The sequence below is a fragment of the Phyllopteryx taeniolatus genome, chromosome 3 (assembly GCF_024500385.1).
Source record: "Phyllopteryx taeniolatus isolate TA_2022b chromosome 3, UOR_Ptae_1.2, whole genome shotgun sequence".
NCBI classification, from domain to species: domain Eukaryota; kingdom Metazoa; phylum Chordata; class Actinopteri; order Syngnathiformes; family Syngnathidae; genus Phyllopteryx; species Phyllopteryx taeniolatus.
This window is the reverse complement of record NC_084504.1, coordinates 24,902,952-24,923,666: the sequence shown is the minus strand read 5'-3', so window position 1 is coordinate 24,923,666 and position 20,715 is coordinate 24,902,952. Positions and strand designations below refer to the sequence as shown.

Sequence of the window (20,715 nt, the reverse complement as noted above, 5' to 3'; positions counted from 1 at the left end):
CCTCCATCTTCAGTTCAGTAACACTCTGGCTTGGATTTTTAGAAACGTACATTTTCTGTTACAAACAAAAAAAGGGGCCTTTTTCTTGAAAGCAACCATGAAAACTTTATTGATTACAAAGAAATCTGTTAGATACAGAAGGGCTTCATTTCATAACTGAACAGAACAGTGATGTTAACGATGGAATGCAATGGGTGGCAAAAGCTACACATAATTAGAAGCTTGTTAAAAATCTCAAACAGACTCTTGCTGAGGGAAGTCCGACGTGAATGTCCGTCTCGGTACTGTTTGACCGGTGGGGGCAAGTGTCCCCTGCTCCGACCCTAGAGGGTCTGTGCTGGTGGTCAAGGAAAGGGGTGGTGGCACTACGTGTGTCCCTGTCCTTTTTTTTTTTTTTTTTTTTTTTTTTCAAAAAACCTTCAATCTCCACACAGCAATCTTTCTAGCTCCTCTTCACCTTGGCCAGGTTCTCCTGACGCCGCTGCTTCTTCTTCTGTTCCTTCTCACGCGCCTCGATCATCTTGGCCAGTTTCCACGACAGCAGCGCGCAGGCGATGAAGAGAGGCGTGAGCGCCATCAGCACGGTGATCAGGAAGTCTTTGGGGTCCTTGGCGGCCCACTCCACTACGTACTGGGCCCATGCTCGCAGGTCAATCATGGTGCTGGGAAATGACGGAAAACATATTATAGTGGTTGGATGACAAGTTGGGCGGGGGATATCGCTGTTTATGCCGTAGATTGTAAAACTATACAGTGGTGGAAAGTGATGAAGTACAGATAGTGTTCCCTAAATATATCATGGATTTCTGCAGTATACAGGCAAGTTTGAATTTAGTTGAGTGCCTTCAGTGTAGTACCACAACTGAGTCCTGGCAGAGAAGGTCCCCAACTGAGCTCCAGTAATTGTCATTTCCACAGAGCACAGAGAATATATGCCTCTGGTTATTGTATGCTCGCTGTGTCTTAAAGTAGCAGCTTGACGGATAAAGGCCTTTTCACACTGCACCTAGCAACATGCCGTCTACAAACCCATTCATTGTTTATGTGCTGCGAGGAAGGAACGCCGTGTTGGGTCGCAATGTGACGCGCAAATTGAGTATTCGCTGCGACGTGCCCTCAAGTTGAAAAATGTTCAACTTGTGAGTGGCGTTGCGGTGACATCAGAAGGCGCATTCCAATAGGAGAGGGATTGGCGAAGTGATTTCGGCGTGCTAACGGCAACAGATCAACCAGCGGTAAAAGCCTCCCTGTTACTGCCTAGTAGGCTGCTACCCAAGCACTTCCAAATATGGGCAAGCTTGCACCAGGGCGCTGATGCTCTTGCGTGCTGCCCTGCGGTGAATACCAAAATAAAAACCAAGTGCAGTGTGAAAATGCCCTTACAATTACCTTAACATGTATGTTAATTTCTGTTAGCTCATCAATGTGGTTTCTCCTCATATTAGCATTAAGCTAGCGGACTTGCATTACAATGAAATTATATTGTTTGGTTGAACATTTTGGTGTTTAAATATACAACATTTAATTATCTTGTGTTTTGTGTCAGTTTTACATTCGGCTTTAACTGGGAGTGACAAGCAGATTTAAGCAAGCACGCTTTGCCTCTTATTTGAAGAACTGTGCAACAGGCGCTAAGGAATACAAAGTTGTTGGAGTAAAACTTTTTAAAAAAAAATTTTTTTGGGCTGTCATGAATTTTATTGCAGGTGGGTTAAGAACGTAGTCCCTGCAATAAGGGTTCACTGTACATTGTTATGGTACAGTTATTGCAGGTATCAGTACTCATGTTTTTCTGACAACTTTCTACTTGTACTCCTGACATTTGATAATAAATGTGTACTTTACACTCTGTCAAAACTGGCTTGTTACTTTTTTTCAACCTGCACCGATTGTTTTTTTTATTATTATTATTCAGTTTGGATTATATTAGCAAAGCTATGGGGATGGGTTGTTTTGATAGCCTTCAAAGCCTGAACTAAGTACTATGCAAGTTAATAAAAGGGTGAAACAATTCGGTCTGTTTTTGCCTTGGTTGTACCAAGTTATCAAAACGGGTGTCGCATATAATCCACACTTTTGTACTTGAGCATTTCTCTCCAACCCAACCTGCGTGTTTATTTAATGTGGGGAGGAAGCCGGAGATTCGAACGGCAAACTTCCGAAATGTGAGGCAGACCTGCTAACCACCACTCCAATGTGCTGCCACGCTAAGATTCCCCCAGTTTGAATTTGAGACACCACAGCACAAATTCGAGCTAAAACAGACGTAAATAACGTATACTCGCTGATATGAGTGAGTGCACCGAACGTCACACCTTTCGAATAACTAGTAATTTGATGCTCGCTACTTGTTCATCATTCAAAACGAACGAAAAAAATAGCTCGACGTCCTGAAAAATAGCACGACTCGTTTTTATTCATCTGTCGTTAGTAATATACGTGAAGTTTGGAGGGCTCCGTGAGGGATTTGAGCGACATTTTAGCATCATCGGCTAACCCGTACGGATAACAGCCCGACTTGAATCAAAAACGAGAAGCTCGACAAACAAAACTAATGTGGATTTTAAAAGGTAAGCTATGTTTTTTTCCCCCCATGCACGCGACGAACTAATTTCTACAGATACTTACCAGTATGCGGTGATTTATTTATTTATTTTTGTATTTCTATCCCTTTCCAATTTCTTTTCCTTTTTCCGGATGCAGGGCTGTAGCGGATGTGACGTAATATATGGTTAACTGGGATTTGTAGTTCTTTACGATATTGGATCCAAAACTGGTTCAGAGTTTTAGGTTAGAATGTCGCGGATAATGCATAAATAATGTGGACTGCTACAAATGAATGTATTATGGTATATTTCCACGTTTATAAACATAATTGGCTGTTTAATTAAAAAAAACGGGGAAAAAAACGCACTGGTTGAGTTGAGTTGGGGTTATCACTTACTAATAATGACTTTAAGCCAGAAGACTGTTAAAATATGGATAGTGAACATTATAATCAATATAGAGTATGCCTAAAGAACATACACACAAAATATAAAGGCACTCTAATATAGATACAGTACACTGTACGTTATAAAGGTAAATATTGTTTATGGTGCGTAACTCAGAATCCAACCACAATTAACGCAAACATTAGTATGAAATGTAATCTAGTCAGGCTTCACTACGGAGGCATATTAATTGCACTTTCTCAAATAATGATCACAGGTAGTTTATTTACTCAACTGCAGAGAGTACCAGCCATTTATTTGAGAAGTTTGTTTTTCACACAGGCCTCATGAGATGAGTTGTTATTAAAAAAAAAAAAAAAAAAAAAAAAAAAGACAACAACTAAACTTGACATCACTGTACAATGTATCCTTTGTCTTGGATCAATTCGAGGAACACGCTGTGATACTGCTGTGATGTCGCACTGTGTCGCATTGCATCCCACAGCGGAAATGCCCAATGTACCGCTTGGCACGTGGCTATAGTTAATTTAATAAAGCAGATTACATTTAACTTTTTGTATTTCAATCCAGAATATTCGTTTTATTAATTAAAAAAAAAAAATCACAATAGATTTTTGTTTATACTGTAAATAGAACATTTATATGTATTACATATTATGTAATAATTTAAATGTCGTATTTTGTGTTTAGTGAAAATCTAAATTTATAGTTTAGAATCCAAACAAACCAAATTAAATAATAAATGCTTTGCCGCGTTAAATAATATTCAATAAATTACATGTATTTCTTGTTTAATCAAAATGTTATGTAATTTTTGGTTTAATACAAAACATTTTATTAATTTCAACAACAATAGTTGTTTTTTTAAATTGTCATTAAATACAAATTATGTATGCATAACATTAATTACTTAAGTAATTATTTCTGTTAATAAAAAACAATATTTTATTTTGTCAATTCAATGTATTAGAAATTTATATATACACATATTGTCAGTAATTCAACTTAACCCATGGTTCCACATTTTAATTTTATTATTATAATTTATTTTTTTCATTTTTAATGGCAGGGAAAAAATTAGGCGTTTAGGTGAGTGGGTATTAATAGAGTCACGGGCTGCATTGGAGCGCACACCGCTATTTGAGGAGTCACACTGTGAAACACATGTAACCTTTTAAAAAAAAAAAAACATCTGACACCTGGCTTTCATTAGGGCAAAAATGTGATCACCAGTAAATGTTCAGTTTGAACAATCCTGCAAATTATAAAGCAATAACTCCCGTCTGCAAGAAGAAAGGGAGCCAAAAAGGCTCTGTTGGCCTTCTGAGAAAGATGACTAACATAACAAAGCAGGACCTCCTGGCTTTGTGAACTTCCTGTGGGGAAGTATTGAAACCAAATCAGGTTAGACCACATCTGCTGGCTCCATACGGCATGGATCGCTTTCAACGCGGTTCAAAGGGCAGCCTTTTTAGTCCCCCCCCCCCCCCCCTTGCAAAAGTCGCGACGGGGGCAGCTGAGAACACGGTGCTAGCATTTCAGATTTACAAGCATACTTTTGGCTGGCTTTTATAGACAATTAAGGAGCACGCCGGCGATCTGGTGGCCATTTTGTTAAATTGTTTTAATTGTTACGGTACTTTCTGTGCGTCTCGTCAGTGGTGGGGAGCCCGGGGGCGGGCGATGTAACCACGAACTAACACCCGCAGAGGCTGGCCTCGCTTCCTTGTCGCAGTGGAGCTATAGGAACACACACAGGAAGGTGGGCACGCCAAATGACTGTACCACCATTTTGTATCCGTCCACCTCCACTATTTTTTAATGACTGTTAGGGGAAAGTAATCATGTGGCCAGACACTGAGAAACAGCAGACATTTTTCCGGGGAGGTAAAAAATGCGCTATAAGAAAAAAATACTAATACAATGCCTTTAGTAAAGTCTGCATCTGAAAAATAAATGCCTTCCTCAAATAAATTGCTCCCTTTCATCAGGGAGAAAAAGCAGATAGTAAATGTTACTACTTCAGTTCTTAAACGCTATTGTTTACTCATGAACATTAAAGAGTTAACTGCTAAGCACAGTTGAACGCTGTTGCTAACCAAAACAGCAGCACCTAAAGATGAGGCCCGGTCCGACAAATAGATGGCTCCCTTTTACCATCAGAATAAAAAGAAAAAAACCAACATTGTGTTATTAATTCAGTTCATTGACGCTTTTGTTCACACACGTTATAGAATTTGAATTTGAACTGTTACAAACCAAAACAGCAGCACCTGCCCACATGTAAACAGTCTCAAATTTATTCGCCCCCCATCGCTTGCCCAAAGCCAGTTTAGACCGTCACCCTAATAAGGACAAGCAGGGGTGTCGAACAGGGGGTTCTGTCTGACAGGGGACCCCAACAATGAAGTACAGTGAACCCCCGCTATTCGTGGGGCCGGACCGTGAAATACCAAAAATCCGCGGATAATTAATGCATTTAAAATTGTTTTTGGAATAAGAGGGGATAAACCCACAATAAGTGTTTTCGGGATTGACCCGCCCCCCAAAAAGAAAAACAAAAAGAACAAAGAATTTTTTTTTTAAAGAAATAAATAATATTGATGAGAAAACTATAAAATAACCTCTGCCCCCACAACTGAAACTTCAGCCACCTCTGGCAAAACTGTCTAGAACCGCCACTGCATGTCCACCTCACTAACTTTGACCAGCCTGTCTCTTTGTCTGTTTTAACAGCTAAAAGTCATCTTTTTGGGAGGAGCGAGGTCTCGAAAAACAAGCATCATGTTGTTTCTGCAGCTCCAGCTCCACTGGAGGAGAAAATATGAAAGGGGAGAAAAAAGTGGGCTTTCTCGCCCCCCTTTGGGCCCGCTGGGAACCGCCGAGACCGCCTCTGGATTAAGCCCCCGCCTTTAAACTCCAACAAGAAGGCAAAACTTCAAAAGAGCCCGTCGGCCGTCGGGGCTCCGCCCTCGCGCGCCCCGACGGCTTCACAAAGGATTTGCCGACGTTCGGGAATTCCGCCTCCGCTTCCTTTTATAGCAGCACCCCCACCTTCGTGGCCACGCCCAGCCGCACACAAAGTCCTCTGTGACGACACGTGGACTCCGCCCACATCGACAAATAAGGCTCGCCTGCCCATGTAGGGCAAACAATCGGCGCGCGAGTGCCCCTTTTCTCTTCCTTGTCCGGTTTATATGATCGGAGAGGCTCGGCGAGGCAGGTCGGAAGCGGTGCGAACATGGCCGAGCGAGTCCAGCAGCCTCCAGCCAAGCGGCTCTGCTGCCGGCCCGGCTACAACCCGGCGTGTAGGCAGGGGCAGCGGGCTGGAGGAGCTCTGTGCGGCGGCGGCGGTTCGGGCTCCGTCGCGGGGCAGAGCGGAAAGACGCACAACCCGGAGTCGCTGCTTGATATCGCGGCGCGCCGAGTGGCCGAGAAGTGGCCCTTCCAGCGGGTGGAGGAGCGCTTCGAGCGGATCCCGGAGCCCGTCCAGCGCCGGATCGTATACTGGTCGTTCCCGCGGAGCGAGAAGGAGATCTGCATGTACTCGTCGTTCAACGCCGGGGCCGAGGAGAGTGGAACTAGCGGGGACAATAACGACGAGACCCAGCTGCCTTTCTTGCGAGGTGTCACTCTGCTGGAGGGCGGCTGGGTGGACAACGTACTGCAAGTCGGTGAGTGCCAATCAGCACCAGTGCCAGACTTTTTTTTTTCTTCTTTCTATTCCAGTGTAAACAATGCCGGGTATTTCCACGTAATAGTAGCCCACTTCTCCTTTGCCCGGAGCCCCCCCTTTGGAAGCTTATATAGCACTTTGTTCCTATTTTTCTGCCTTTGCAGCTCTCCCCCCACCAGCACCAACCGATCCACAGACAAAAGCACCCCTATATCTTTTCACCGCTGGCTAAATAGACAATATTTAGAAAAGAAGAGGGTGGGAGGGCTAGGGCGATTTAAAGCCACAGTGCTTCTATTTTGGTTGCCGAAGAGCCTTTCTGTCTTTCTCTTGTGTGTCAATGCCAGGACGTATGTGGCTGCTGGATGCAAATGATTCACCTAGTTTTATGACGAGGGAGTGGGAAATGTGGGCAAAGCAACCCCCCCCCCCCCAGCCCCCCATCATATTTCACCAAGCGCGTTGGACTCGGAGCTGTCAATTCCACTCCACACCCTTGGAAGCCGTTCAGGATTCTAATCCCATTACCCTCCCCTGGTTCATCTGAATCTGAACGCATCCCGCAAACAAGATTTTATGCATGATCTTCCTCCTCCTCCTCCTCCTCCTCCTTCTTGGCTCGCTGTGCCTCCAAAGAATCTGCGTGCGGAGATGGCTGGAGCTCTTGTGGGCTTGGAGAATGTGCAGTGCACAATAGTAGCCATGGAGCAGGCAGGCAGACAGGCGGGCAGCCTTCCTACTCCTCTCCTCTTCTCCTCTCCTCCGTCGCTGGCCTGTTTACCAGATTCCCCACTATTACACTCGTATTGGGCGCTCACACTCCAGGGTTGGGGTTTTAGGACCCGATTGAAGGCAGAATTAAGGATAGTTCTCCAAATGTCAATCATTGTATGGGAAATCTCTCTTTGAATGTTCTGAACTCCTGTTTCCAATGCCAGTCCGTGTGGATGTACCCCCGCTGCCCGAAGCGGAAGAAGACGACCGTGACTTCAGCTATCGGAAGTTGAGCAACAAGGACCTCCATTTTGGCAGAATGACTCTGTGCTGCATTCTGGTCAATGGAGCACTGGCATGGAATCAGAAGTTCAGAACATCTAAAGACATTAAAAAAAAGACAATTAATGGACTAGTTGATCAGTAATTTTCACAACAGTCCATCCACGACACCTCGTCAGATGTCCATCCTGAGATGGGAGCACTTTCTGAATGTTCTGAACTCCTGTTTCCACGCCTCTTTGCGTGGATAGAACCTCGCTGCCCATAGCTGACGTCATCCGCCGAGTTTAGCCATCCGTTTTGTGTCAATTGCTTCAAGACGCGATGTACCCGCAATCAATCGGAATCATTCTCAACAATCAATTAATAGTGTAATTGGTTACCATGCCTGTCCTTTGTCTATAAGTGTGTGTGTGTATGTGTGTGTGTGTGTGTGTGTGTGAGAGAGAGAGAAGAAGAGGGTAGGCTGCGGGGTGGGGGTCCACGCATGGGTTTGCGTCCTCGTCTGCACGGGCTGTCAGTCTCATCCGCTCACAACAGAGGCAAGGATGACAGGCGAGCACGCAGCAGGAGGACGACGGCGTGTTATGCTGATTGCAATTTTCGCTCCAGTTTTTATTTTATTTATTTATTTATTTTTTATTGCAAGCGGGTGAGGGATGTAGTGTGGTTGGTGGTAGAAAAGAAAGCCACGGAGGAGGGGAGGAAGAAAAAAATGATAAATAAAAGATGCAATCTACTCCAGGGGACAGGCAGCCACTGGAGGATGAGGGGCTTAAAAGCAGGGCAGCATGGGGTAGAGAAAAAGAAGGGGGGTGGGGGTGGTAGTGGAGGGGGCTGTCAGCCACATCACACAGCACATGTATTGGCCCATCACACACACATATACAGTGGCCTGAAAAAAAGTGTTTATCCGAGTGTGTGTGCGCGCTGTCACAGGGACGGGATTCATTGCTGATGATGAAAGACAGTAGCGCAATAGAATGGATGCTGAGGTTATTGTATGTGCGTGTGTGTGTGTGTGTGTGTGGGAGGAGGAGGCTAATATACTTGAATGGATCTGCTGTCGCCGTACTCCTCTCCTCCTCCCACAGCCATAAAACTCTCCATATTTGCTCCCCTAAGGCCAACTACCAGCCCCCAGTCTCCTGTGATTATTTATCTTTTTCTCAAAGACATTAATCACACACTCCCCCCCGCCCCCCCTATGCCCCGCTCCATCCATCCTTTAGTGTACATATATCAGCCCGGTGGTGGTGATTGGAAAGAGGAAGAAGAGGGTGGTGGTGGTTGGCAGGGGAAGAGCAATAGACTGGGTGATATCAGGGAAGCCCGCAGGAGGAGGGTGGGGTATTGAAATGGTGATTGCAGAAGAAAAAAGTAACGGATGGCGAGTGAGGGAGATGGATGGCTCGCTCACTCCCCCCCCCCGTGCGTGCTCATCTGTTCCGACGCCAGCCCTCTTCAGATAAATATTCATACGGAAGCGTTAGCCGACGGTCCATCGTGCCGTGCAGCCAGTGATGAATATGTCAGGTGGGCTACCTGTGCTCTTAAGAGCTTCTTCATGTACGCTTTGCCGGCTAACAGCTTGGAAATTCGAGAAAAATGGGCTTGAAAAATCCAGAAGACTTAAATGATTAAAATAGCAAGCGTGATTTTTTTGTATTTTTAAAATTCTCCTTATAAATACAGTGTTCCTATTTGTTTGCGCCCTCACTTTATTGCTTTTTTTTTTTTTTCCCCCCGTGGAATGTATCTGTCCCAGAAATCCTTGCTATGTGGTAGAAATCTGCGGTTTATAGCCATGGGATTTTACTGTATATTTACTTACTGTATTGCCCCCACGTTGTAAAGAAGAGCCATCGTAAGAATGTACTTTTCAGCCATCTATTCACACGGGAGCTGCTGTCAGCCGCAGCTCACGTCCAGCCACTCACACGCCGACGTCATGCCTCCCCACCAGGGCCAGCCTCTTAAAGGACACGCCAATACATACAGTATGTGCTCTATACAGTTTATGCTTGTAATTTTTGTGTTCACACGTTTAAAACACAATTAAAAAGTGTTTTAATAAGCTTCAGTGTGTTTAAAGGGTATAGGAGGGGTTCATCTATATTGGGGATTTAAAAAAAAAAAATATATATATATATGTGATGACAACTCTTGAACAGGAAATGGAACTATATGCTAAAGTATACATGCAGCGTTTCCTCGGTTAAATTCCATTCCAGCGGCAGTGATGTAACCCGTATTAGTCAGAACACATCCACACTCTGTATCACTAGCCTATGCTTGCACAGTAGCACAGTCATTAATTACTGTAAATAGTTGTATAACAAAACACTTATAGGCCAAGAATATAAAACCAGTCAAATTAAAAACAATATATGGGACGGTTAATGACCGTGCCTTCATGTGCCGTGTGGTCAGGTACTCTTACGCTGCTGCGCAAACTAGTTCATTGCGTGACTTTCGTAACCTTGAAACCTTGTAGGTCAGGAGCATCATGAACCGAGCACTCGCTGTCGTCGTGCTTTTGTTTGCAATGTAAAAGAGAAGTGTAAATTTACTACAGTAGCAGAGACGTATTACTTGCATCAAATTTTGAACCCTCATACACAAGGGTACATTAATCATGTATTTGTGGCTTTACGATTCATAAAGTCACAGATTTTTCTTTTTTCTATCCCTAGCTAGTCATCGAAAACTTTTGCTTATATATATATATATATATATATATATATATATATATATATATATATATATATATATATTATTTTGCACTCTTTCTGGAACACACATCAAAGGGCTTTCTTAATAGGAATTGGTGTCAAGGAAGTGTGTTGACGCGACACATCTCAACTGAGAGACAAGCTTTGATTGTCGGGGAGGAACTAAGTTTCGCTTGGGTTGTTGGTGGAAGTTAGGGTGAGTCTTTGTCGCTTGGGTATGAATTTGCGCATTTCCGAGCATTTTTTTTTCTCATCATCGTCATCATCTGTAAGCCACTTATATTTAAGGGTAGTGTTGAAAGATGAGTTTGAAATGATTTTTGAAGTGTTTTGGGATCATAGACCGGACCATCGCAAAAAAAATAAAAATAAAATAAAAACCTTCAAAAAAAAACCCATCAGAATTGGTAAGTCAACCCCGCGCAATTGAACGATAGGATATATGGACACCCAGAACAATGAGTCGTTCTGTGCTGGACATACAGTATATTGTACTTAATCACATTTATTAAACAATTAAAAGATATATTAATCGTTAGAGAAGAATCAGGTTGCTACAGAAAGAGGATGTGGGTGAGAATAAAAGCGAAAGTGTGGATATTTTAAACGAGGCTTGCTCGCTTCGGTCACATTTTGGCCACAAGCTTCAACTTTTTCATCCGCAGGTACATTATAAATTATAAATATAGTATTGTTGTAAAACACAATCTTTGTATACTTTATAATGTATTCGTATGGCTTGGTGCGACGCGGCGGTCGGTCCGCGTCTCGTTCCCTTAAAACCCGGAAATGTGTTTTAATCATGTGTGAAAGCTTCTGTGTGTTTTGATTGGCTAGTTGCTACATGGCGCAACTGTGATTCATATTTTGAATTGCCGTAAAGTCAGTGGAACCCCGCGTACTGTGCGAGAGTTCATCCGGGTTCGGCCTCATCGCGCTTTACTCTATTCAAAATACGGGAGGACATGCACTTGGTGCACGTATTGCCAACTAATGGCCTGGAGTGCACATTACAGCGTTTTCAACCGTTTGTGCAGGTCAATCTTTACTATGTGGTTGTCGTGTGAATGTACGCTGAATGAAGATCATCCCTGAACGGCCTGCGTTCCAGCTTTGGGTGTCGTATCCATGCAAAAATGTTCCGAAAACATCCGCCTCTTCGTAGCTTCTGTTCCGCGCGCCCTCCCCCGACAACCCCCCTCCCCCCTTGTGTAAATTAACCTTAGCGGCTCTTCGTGGCCGAAAAGGAAGGCTAGCATTATGATGCCCCCGTCCTCTAATTATAGAAGTCTAATCCTATGGCTTTGGCGAGGCATGACAAAGCATGTTTCCACTTCATTACCCTCCTTCCTGTTTTTAGTCCTCCAGACTGGGTCAAGTTCATCCCCTCTTCTCCCATTCATCTACTGTCCTCCTCCTCCTGTATTTCTTCTTCGCACCCCACCCCCTTCTGTCTGTCTCCGAGGCTTTGTGCCCGGAGGTAAAACACACACACGCAGACATGCATACACCACGCCGCCTCCTCCTTACTATCCTGTTACCGTAATGTCCCCAAGGAGCGACAGACATAGTGATGCCTGGCATATGTCGCTCCCTGCAATGTCATTAGGCCGCATGCTGCCTCTTTCCCTTGTTAGGCAAATTCCTCTTATGGAAAAAGACGTGTCATTTTTATCAAGCAGCTGCCCCAAATTTGAATGACGAGGCTTTTTCTTTTTTTCTTTTTTGTTGTTGTTGATAAACTTAGACTAAAATAAAAAGTGCCCGCAGTGGCTCGCCTGAACCGCGTCGCCTTACAAATATCGCTCGGTGGCAGTGGTGCCTGTTTGAGTGTGAATGTCATCCTGCTCCGGTTCAACTTATTTCTGCCAGGGTGTGTGTGTCTGTGTGTGCGTGTGTGCGTGTGTGTGTGCGTGTGTGTGTGTGCACGCGCCAGCTCGTAACTCAGGTTAATTTGCTCACGCTCGGGAGGTTCTTAATTAGGGTTCTGTGTCATCTACTCCACTCTCCCTTTTTCTTTTTTTGTATTGTATCATGATGTCAGTCAAGTAGCAGTTGGTTCCCTGTTGTTGTCCCCCCCCCCACGTTTTGATGCTGCCACTGTAGTGATAAAGTTGGGGTCATTTTTATATACAGTTAAGGCCGAAATTTGTCATAACCTAGACCAATTTTGAATTAAAGATACTTGGTAATGGTGGGATGTCTCTCGTATTTAGCTACTAATGACAGAAGAAAGTGGCAAAGAAGTTACATTTAGAGATTAATTAGAATTAAAAAAAAAAAAAAATTGGGGGAATTTTTTTTAACATTTTGTTAAATTTCCTTATATACAGAGTCTTTGTTAGTACATATCACATCTCTATTTATAGCTGCTAGGAATTGTCAGAAAACAATAAAGATAATAAAGAATTTTTAAATTGAAATCTCAAAACACAGGGCTGTAGTGGTTAGCACGTCACCCTCACAGTCAAGAAGTTGTGGGTTTAAATATAGACAAGATTTTTGGACATGTAATATCAAGCAAAACATGGAACTTAAATACGATTGGCTTTTCTACAGCTGTTTATTCCCAATGACGCATTCAATGCAGCTTGGTATTCACAGTTTCCTGTACTATTTAAAGACGAGCTGGCCCCGTACAGTGGGAAAGTGGCAAAATAATAGAGACCCAATTGATCGGCATCACTTGAGTGATGAGAAAAATTCTCCTCCATTGTTGTTATTTGTTCCAAATGAGGCGTTAGAGGCGGCATGGTTTTTGCTGTTTCCTGTATAATTTGTAAACTTGTCCTGAGCAGTGGAAAAGTTCTGAAATACTCTGCCAAAATAATAATAATGCTATCCAATGCAAGATCTTCATCATTCTGATATTATCATATCCCTTCTAAGAAAAACTTGTCTGCTTACCGTGGCCACCAAGTAAATACAAGAGACCCTCGTTTTCCTCAAATTGTTTGTTCAGTGATTAGTGGAAGTGCACTAAGTGTCAAAATACTGCTCAAAGATCCAAGACAAATCTGCATCAAAATACACACTACCTTGTCCAAGATAAGAATTCCTACTTTTAATTGACACTGTCAGAGGGTTTCATTTAAGGATAGGTTTATTACTGCTATGGCTCGACATTTCAAACATTTCGTCCACAAAGGTGCAGAATTTATGACGCGCATGGTGCGCAAATCTTGCACAAGCACGTCGCTCGCCAGATACCGTCAGGCTGAGGTGGCTGAGGATTTCTTTGTCTTCGTGTGTTTATGTGTGGGCTGTTTTCAAGTGTGGGTAGATCTGGATCTCAGGGTTTCTTCTTCTTCTTCTTCCTCGTTGGTGTCGTCTTCTTTTTCTTACAATGGCTATCAAAAATAAGCCCACATATACAGCGCCTGAGCGACAGCTCAACGAGATGCTGACACAATATGATTCAGAACCTTTGGGAAATGCCTTTCATGTTATTCTAAATTAAAGGCTGTTGAGTCATTTCATGTCTTTTGAGCCATGTGCGCATATGGGGAACTAGCGAATGCAATCTGTAGAAATTGCGCGTAAATGCCAGAAAGCAGGCACTCAACTGAAATGGTGTGGCATTAATTGAAGTGGTGAATGTGAGACTTGAAATAGGAATGGTTTCAATCAGTATGTTTTTATTTGTCAATTTTATTGTGGAAATTGGGGAATTTGGAGAATGGGAATAGTTACCAACATGTCTTGAATAATGAATAGCAAATTCGGACTTTGATACTATGTCTGCGTAAAATACCTCACTTTCGAGACTGAAAACAAAAAAACAAAAAAAACCTAAAGCATCAGTAAAAACAGTGGAATCGTAGTTGACAAAACATGGAACTTCAAATTCTGAGTATATTTAGTAATTAAAAATAATACTGGGCAGTGGAGGGTATTAAATGAAATTATCATATACACTATATGTAATTTCATGCCAAATTATGTGTTTTAGTTGAACGCTTTGGCCATTTAATGTACTATGCAATGTTTAATTTCCTTTGTTTCAGTAGTCAGACTCGGAGAGCAAACTTGAGCGAGGACTTGTATCATACTGTGGATTAGATTATTTTTTCCCCCCTCTCTTTTCATAGCTGCTTCAGGTGATGTTGTTGTGTTAGGCCTAAGTCACTGAATAAAGTACGCTACAGTCTACCGGAGCGCTCTTGACCGACTTTCATTTTTTATTTTTTTTTCACGTGTAATAACGTACATATTTTACAGGAGTGACAAATAAATGGCTTGAAGCAAGCACACTTAGCCACTTTTTTTTTTGCCAAAGATGTTTGCTAATTGACAAACTGTGCCAAAGTACCGGAACTAAAAATATGTTAGCGTATTTATTTTTTTATTTTTTTAGTGCGAGGTACCATGCAATCCTAGTCCTGAATGAGTTGAACAATTTGAAGTTAGAATGGTTTGAACTGGTCAAGTAATATAGAAGGAAGAGGGAAATGTGTCAAATGTGTCTTAGTTTGGATATTTTATTGTGAGAATTTTAGGAATAGTTTCCAAGATGTCCTGAATAAATTGAACAGTTTGAAACTGGAATGGTTTGATTCTAAAATATCTCTTGAATTTGGGAAATATTTCGTAAAATTTTCAGAATTTTACTGTGAAAAGAGGAATTTTGAGAATGTGGGAATTCTTCAAATGTGGAAAGTAGATGTATAAGCTGCACAATTTGAATTTGGACAGATGGGCAACTTTTTTTTTTTGTTCGATTTACATTCACTTCAGTGTGGTTTTTTTTTTGGGTGGTGGAAATGTTTTGGTATGCGGAAAGTAATACCCCGGGTGTCCTTAATTTTGTGACTCTTTTGAAGTTTATTTGGTTTGAATTGGTGGAGTAATGCAGAAGGAGTAGAACTGGCAGAATAATAATAACGAATGCTCTTCAGCATTTACACAATAACCCTCCCGCTGCCTCAAAGGTGAGCCCAAATCCCGGATTGCGGGTCTACTCCAAGCCCATGTGACTAACCCTGGGCTCGTATCGTCATGGAAACATGGCTGAGCCCGGAGCGAGTGTAAACATCTGGCTGACCATGAGGGACGGCGAGGGGGCAGCGGCTGCATTCATGTGAGAGACGGTCTTTAGGGAAACAACTCTCGCTCTCTCTCACTCGCTTGCTGCTTGTCTGACATTCCCGCTCCAAGAGTGAAGGTCACTTTAGCATGTTAGCATGTTTGCGCTAGGCTGTACAGTACAATGCACAATTTTTAGGCCATGACTAGCTTTGCTGTTTTGACGTTTTTCATCGTGCAGCCGTATGCTTTATTATGGTGAGAATCTGTCAATATAAACTTCATTTTCACCCTCGCGGCCCTTGCTCTCGTCTTAAATACAGTTTGTGTTATTGGTATTGGGGATTTGTCAAATTTGTCACCGAAATATAAAAAATAAACACATTCTTATGTTAGCTTACCTTGTTGCTGTGCTTTAGCTGCACTACTGTATTATAGCCGCAGTCTCCTCTTGAATGAAGTTTGGTTGGGAAGATATGTCAAATTCGTAGCTGAAATATTTATAAAAAAAATGAACATATGCTAACTGCTGTTGTTGTGCCTGAACCCTAGTATGCCTAATATTGCCTATTATGTTCCATAGTCTCCACTTTGCTGCAGTGGCCCTTAGTCTCCTCTTGATTAAAGTTTGTCACATTGATGGTGACAATTTGTCAAAGTCATCAAAAGGACAAAAATGAACACACATAACAATGTTAGCTTCCTCGATTGCTGTGCAGTGATATGCTCCAGAGTGTCCACTTTGCTGCAGCGAGCCTTAATTTCCTCTTGAATAAGGCTTGTCCTATTGGTAGGGAAGATTTTTCAAATTTGCCGCCGAAAATAAAAAAAAAATCGCACGCGCTTGGTAACTTACCAAATTGTGCGTTAGCTTTAGACAGTGCTTTATTATACCCCACAGTCTCCACCTTGCTGCAGCGATCCTTTTTTTCCCTTCTTGAAAAAAACTTTGTTGAGAAGATTTCTCAAATTTGTTGCCGAAACGTCAAGAATATGCCATCATTCGTTGCTTGGATAAAACAGCTGCACACTGAAGTAAACCTAGATTTCCACTTTCCGCCGTTTCTGTTTGTTAGCTTGTTCTATTCCGACTGATGTATTCAATGCAGGCTGGTTGTCACGGTTTTCTGCTGTACATTTTTAAAGCAGAGAGGAAAAAAGTCACGCCGGTACTATGCAGTAGAAAATCTGCAAATGGAGCCAACCGCCACTCTTTTTTGATGACTATTTCACTATTTTCCCAACAGCTGCTTACTGTGAAGTGAGTTGAATTGAGTTTGTTGGTCAACCGCCGTGAACCAGGAAGTTGACTGATAACGTAACACATGGACAAACAAACACAATTATAGCAGTCCACTTTTTATTATTTTGTTTCACTTTTTGGGGGGAGCATTTTAAGCCTTAGTAGTGGTCTGCCTATACTCTGTGACATACTAATAATGTATGGTCATTATGGCATTGCTAAAACAGGTATTTGCATATTGTGTGTGTGTTTATGTGTCTAGAGAAGAAAAAACATTTTGTGTGTGTGTGTGTGTGTGTGTGTGTGTGTGTGTGTGTGCGCGCGCGCGGTGTCTCGAGTGTGGCAATTATTCCCATTATCGTCTTCCAATCTCCTGGTTACTTTGACAACTGGCTTTAAAATGATAATTTGCCACATTTTTAAAATGTTTTTTATTTTGTCTGTGTGTGTCCAACAAGCAATCAAAACAGAATTGCTGCCATATGCGACAAGATAAAAAAAAAAAAAAAAGAAGTCATTTTTGTCTGGAAAAGCATCAGAAAGGAGGAAGTGGGTGATCAAACGTGTCCCTTTACAGCGGCCCTTTTAGTCCCCTGCACACCAGACGGTCCCAGAGCATGTGTGTGTGAGTGTGTCATGGCCCCCCACTCCAAGTGAATCACCCCTACTTCCAATAAAACCCCACATAACCCCTCTTCCTCCAAGTTCTGTTTTCCACACCCAGTCATAACTTCTCTTTTCTCCAAGACACGCCACTGGACGCTCCTTCTGCCATCAACGGAGTCCAAATGTCTCTGCCCTATTTTCAGTCTTTCCAGCCCACTGGTGCCAGCCCCCCTCCCCTCGTCTCTCCCCTCCCCGATTCCCTTCCCAGCCTCAGACATGGCTGTTTCCTCCTTAAATCACCAAAGCCAGCCTTTCCTCAGTACCACACTCCAGATGTAGCTTTTCAAAATTACCCTTCACACTAACGCATTTTCAATCCGCCATATCACTCTGTGTGTGTGTGTGTGTGTCCTGTTAAAATAAACCAGCTAAAGTAATAAAGCTCCTGCGTGAGTTCCTTCCCGGTCCCGCTCACCCGCCCCTTTTCCAGCTCCACTTGTCTCCGCTCCCAGACTGTGGCTGCTCGCCTTTGCGTCAGCTGCGAGACTCTGTCTAGGAATCCACTGGTGCTCCTCTTCTTCCTCGCTCCTCCCCACGAGGAAGGAGCAAGGCAGGCAGAGCAGCTCAAAGGCCCTACTAAATCCACGGTGACAGCGGCCTATTAAAAGCCATTTTTTCCCCTATTTCATTTAATGACTTTTATTGCCACGCCGCCCTTCGATTGGGCAATAATAACAAGGGAATGCAACACTCAGCATTCTCCTATCTGATGCTCACATTATTTATTTATTTATATTTTTTGCTTCTCTCTTTTTAATGAATTCCTCTTTGCACCGATGGGCTGCTGAAATAAGCACAAAGCGGTGTGCTTACTGCGGCGAAATGTTCAAATGTATGGATACTGTATGCTTGCGATTGTATGAAGGGCCATTTTGTGTACAGTGCAACATCTTAAGACCGAACATAGTCCTGTGAGCTGACATTTTAACATTCTTAAACTGTTGTCCAGTAGTAAAAATCAGGTAAGCACTGTATTAAGATGTTAATAAAAATTTAATATACTTCATGTTAGTGAAAAAGACATAAAAAACAGTAAAACACTTAAGTGTCACAAAACAAGCACAAAATGCCAAAGAAAATGCAACAACATCCTTTGGTGCTCCCTGTTGAAGGGCATAATAATAATTAGATGATCATTCATAGTTGATTTTGTGGAATTTATTCACATAGGTCGGAAAGCAATTGAGTGCACTACTTGGCTGCAACCAAAACAGGCTTTGTTGATTTGGCCTTTACTAGTTTGCTGGCTAAAGAAGAGCAACATGACAGGACACGGGCACAGCCAGGTCTATAACATTCAGAGACAGTATGTTTTTGTTTTGTTTTGTTTTTTTCAATCATCCTGCATGTGGGAATCTCTCTCGGAATGATCTGAACTCCTTCTAACTCTATGTTGTATTCGAGGAGTTAAGTTAGTCTGGACAGGTTTGCTGTCTAAATAATTGCAACGAGTGCCATTTATTTTTAGTCTAAACACTCTTAATGTCAAAGCCAAACTGTATTCAGAGCTGCACTTAGTTTTTTTTACTGGACGCACAGATTAGCATTAGCTTCTGATAAGCGGCATGCGTCACTTACTTGATTGCACGGTGACGGTATGGACGCAGTGGGGGCCGGATCATATTTGATGTGTCCATGCGCCACATACACGAGTCTAATTGACGATAGGCAGACATAAAATTCACACACACACACACACACTCGTTTTTAATAATAAGGTACAACCAACAAAGAACAGAATTTAGCAGGAATTTAAAGAAATTTAAATGTATGTTCATGTATGGTAAGTAAAAAATATAATTATGCTAAAATAATTTGTAATTAATGCAAAGTGGGACATGTCCTATTATTAACAGTTATATGCAGTAGACCCCCGCATACTCTGGTTTTGGCACCCGCGGATTCACCTATTAGATGATTTTGTTTTCTTTTTTGTTATACATTTGTTTCCAATTTTTCTTCACATCTTTAATTTTGTCTTCATTTTTGTTTTCCTTTTCTGGGAGGGGGGGCGGCAACCCCCGCCGATTGAAAGTTTATCCCCACTTATTCAATTTTCAACAATTTTCAACAAATTTTGTTTTGTCCCCCGGTTGCAGTTATAATTGGGGTCAATAATCTGCGAGGACTGCAAAGACTAATGTAATTTGGCAGCATGGTGATGAAGTGCTGCCTCCGTAAGGGAAAATAGAATCCATTCTGCGGTTGGGCGGGCCCCGGCCTTGCGTGTATTTCGCATTTCGCAGTCACATTTGTTTTGCAGTCTGGGCGCCAAGTCCTGCCTCCCCTAACGCAGCCCGTAATTGCCATGGCAACAGAATCTGTACAAACCACTGAGCGAGCAGTGAGCTCTGACCGCCCCCTGAAAATGGGCTCATTTCAGCAAGACAAAACATAGTTTCTAAACTGTGCTATAATTCTTAATCTTTTGGAATTTTGACCTAAGCATGCCACAGATATGTTATTAAAACACCTGGTGACTGTTTTAAATTGTGGGGGGGAAACAAATCACAATATATCTCCTTTAACACTGAACAGAGGCTCTCTGTGCAGGTTGATCAACATCTGTTTCCTTGCCAGAAGCAAAACTGCGTTTCCTGAGCCCAAAGGCGACAAACAATCATCTCTCGCTCGCACGTGTGTGTACATAATTGGTGTATATTTTTGCGTAAAGAGCGGAAAGTTAGCCGCCTTTGTCCCACAATAATATCCCTGAAGCTAAAACGAGAGACAGTTGGCGACTCTCGGTGTATCTTAGCGCAAAGGGCTCACCAAGAGTGTGTTCGGCGAGGCCAATACTAAAAGGTGAGGCATGTAAATGATAAGTGGGTGGATGACATTCCCGTCTGTCTTCATTCCCACGCTATCTCCTTTCTGGTCCCGCACGCACGTACATGCTTCTTAGTTTATTTATTTATTTATTTTTTTGTCTTTGTTTTTTTTTTTTTTTTTTGAGGCGCACTCTGCTGCCGGGGCGCCACCGCCTCGGCGCCTTGGAATAAACAAACGCCAGCGATGAGGGCTTACCTGCCGCTGACCCCTGTCACGCAAGCGCAGGAGGAGATAGGGGTGTTCTTCTCCTCGAGCTGTCCCAGCGTTGACCTCATCGCTTTACCGCCTACACCACCCTGAGGGATTTACTAAAGCCAAAGGGCAACATGGTCAGACTGTCCCCCCAGTGGCCAATTGCTCTACTTAGACCGCCAAGCTGTCATTATTGTTTTCCAATAAACAACCGAGCTGGCATTTTGCATGCAAAGAGAAGCAGTTCTTCTACCATATTGGCTTTTGAAGTCTTTTTGCTGGAATAGGAATGCAATGCGGAATCTTAGCCAGATTTAGGGATAAAGACTGAAATCAGTTTACAGTGAATGCCCCTTTTTTTTTTTTTTTTTTGCAGGGATATGTTCTAGACCCACT

General features: G+C 42.7%; 2 protein-coding genes across 2 annotated transcripts in view; one reads left to right on the top strand and one right to left on the bottom strand.

Moving 5' to 3' along the window:
* Positions 1-79: 79 nt before the first annotated feature.
* Positions 80-2,740, bottom strand: smim15 (small integral membrane protein 15). The gene is made up of 2 exons (XM_061767845.1): positions 2,629-2,740; positions 80-662 (listed from the first exon to the last, which is right to left on the bottom strand). Exon 2 carries the CDS (start codon positions 656-658, stop codon positions 443-445), a length of 216 nt encoding a protein of 71 aa, XP_061623829.1. The 5' UTR covers positions 659-662; positions 2,629-2,740; the 3' UTR covers positions 80-442.
* A 3,393-nt stretch (positions 2,741-6,133) lies between these two features.
* Positions 6,134-20,715, top strand: part of LOC133475255 (zinc finger SWIM domain-containing protein 6) — a 74,683-nt gene continuing 60,101 nt past the window's right edge. The window contains exon 1 of the mRNA XM_061767836.1: positions 6,134-6,628. Coding sequence (XP_061623820.1) covers positions 6,196-6,628 — 433 coding nt within the window. The 5' untranslated portion in view covers positions 6,134-6,195. The remainder of the gene's footprint in view (positions 6,629-20,715) is intronic.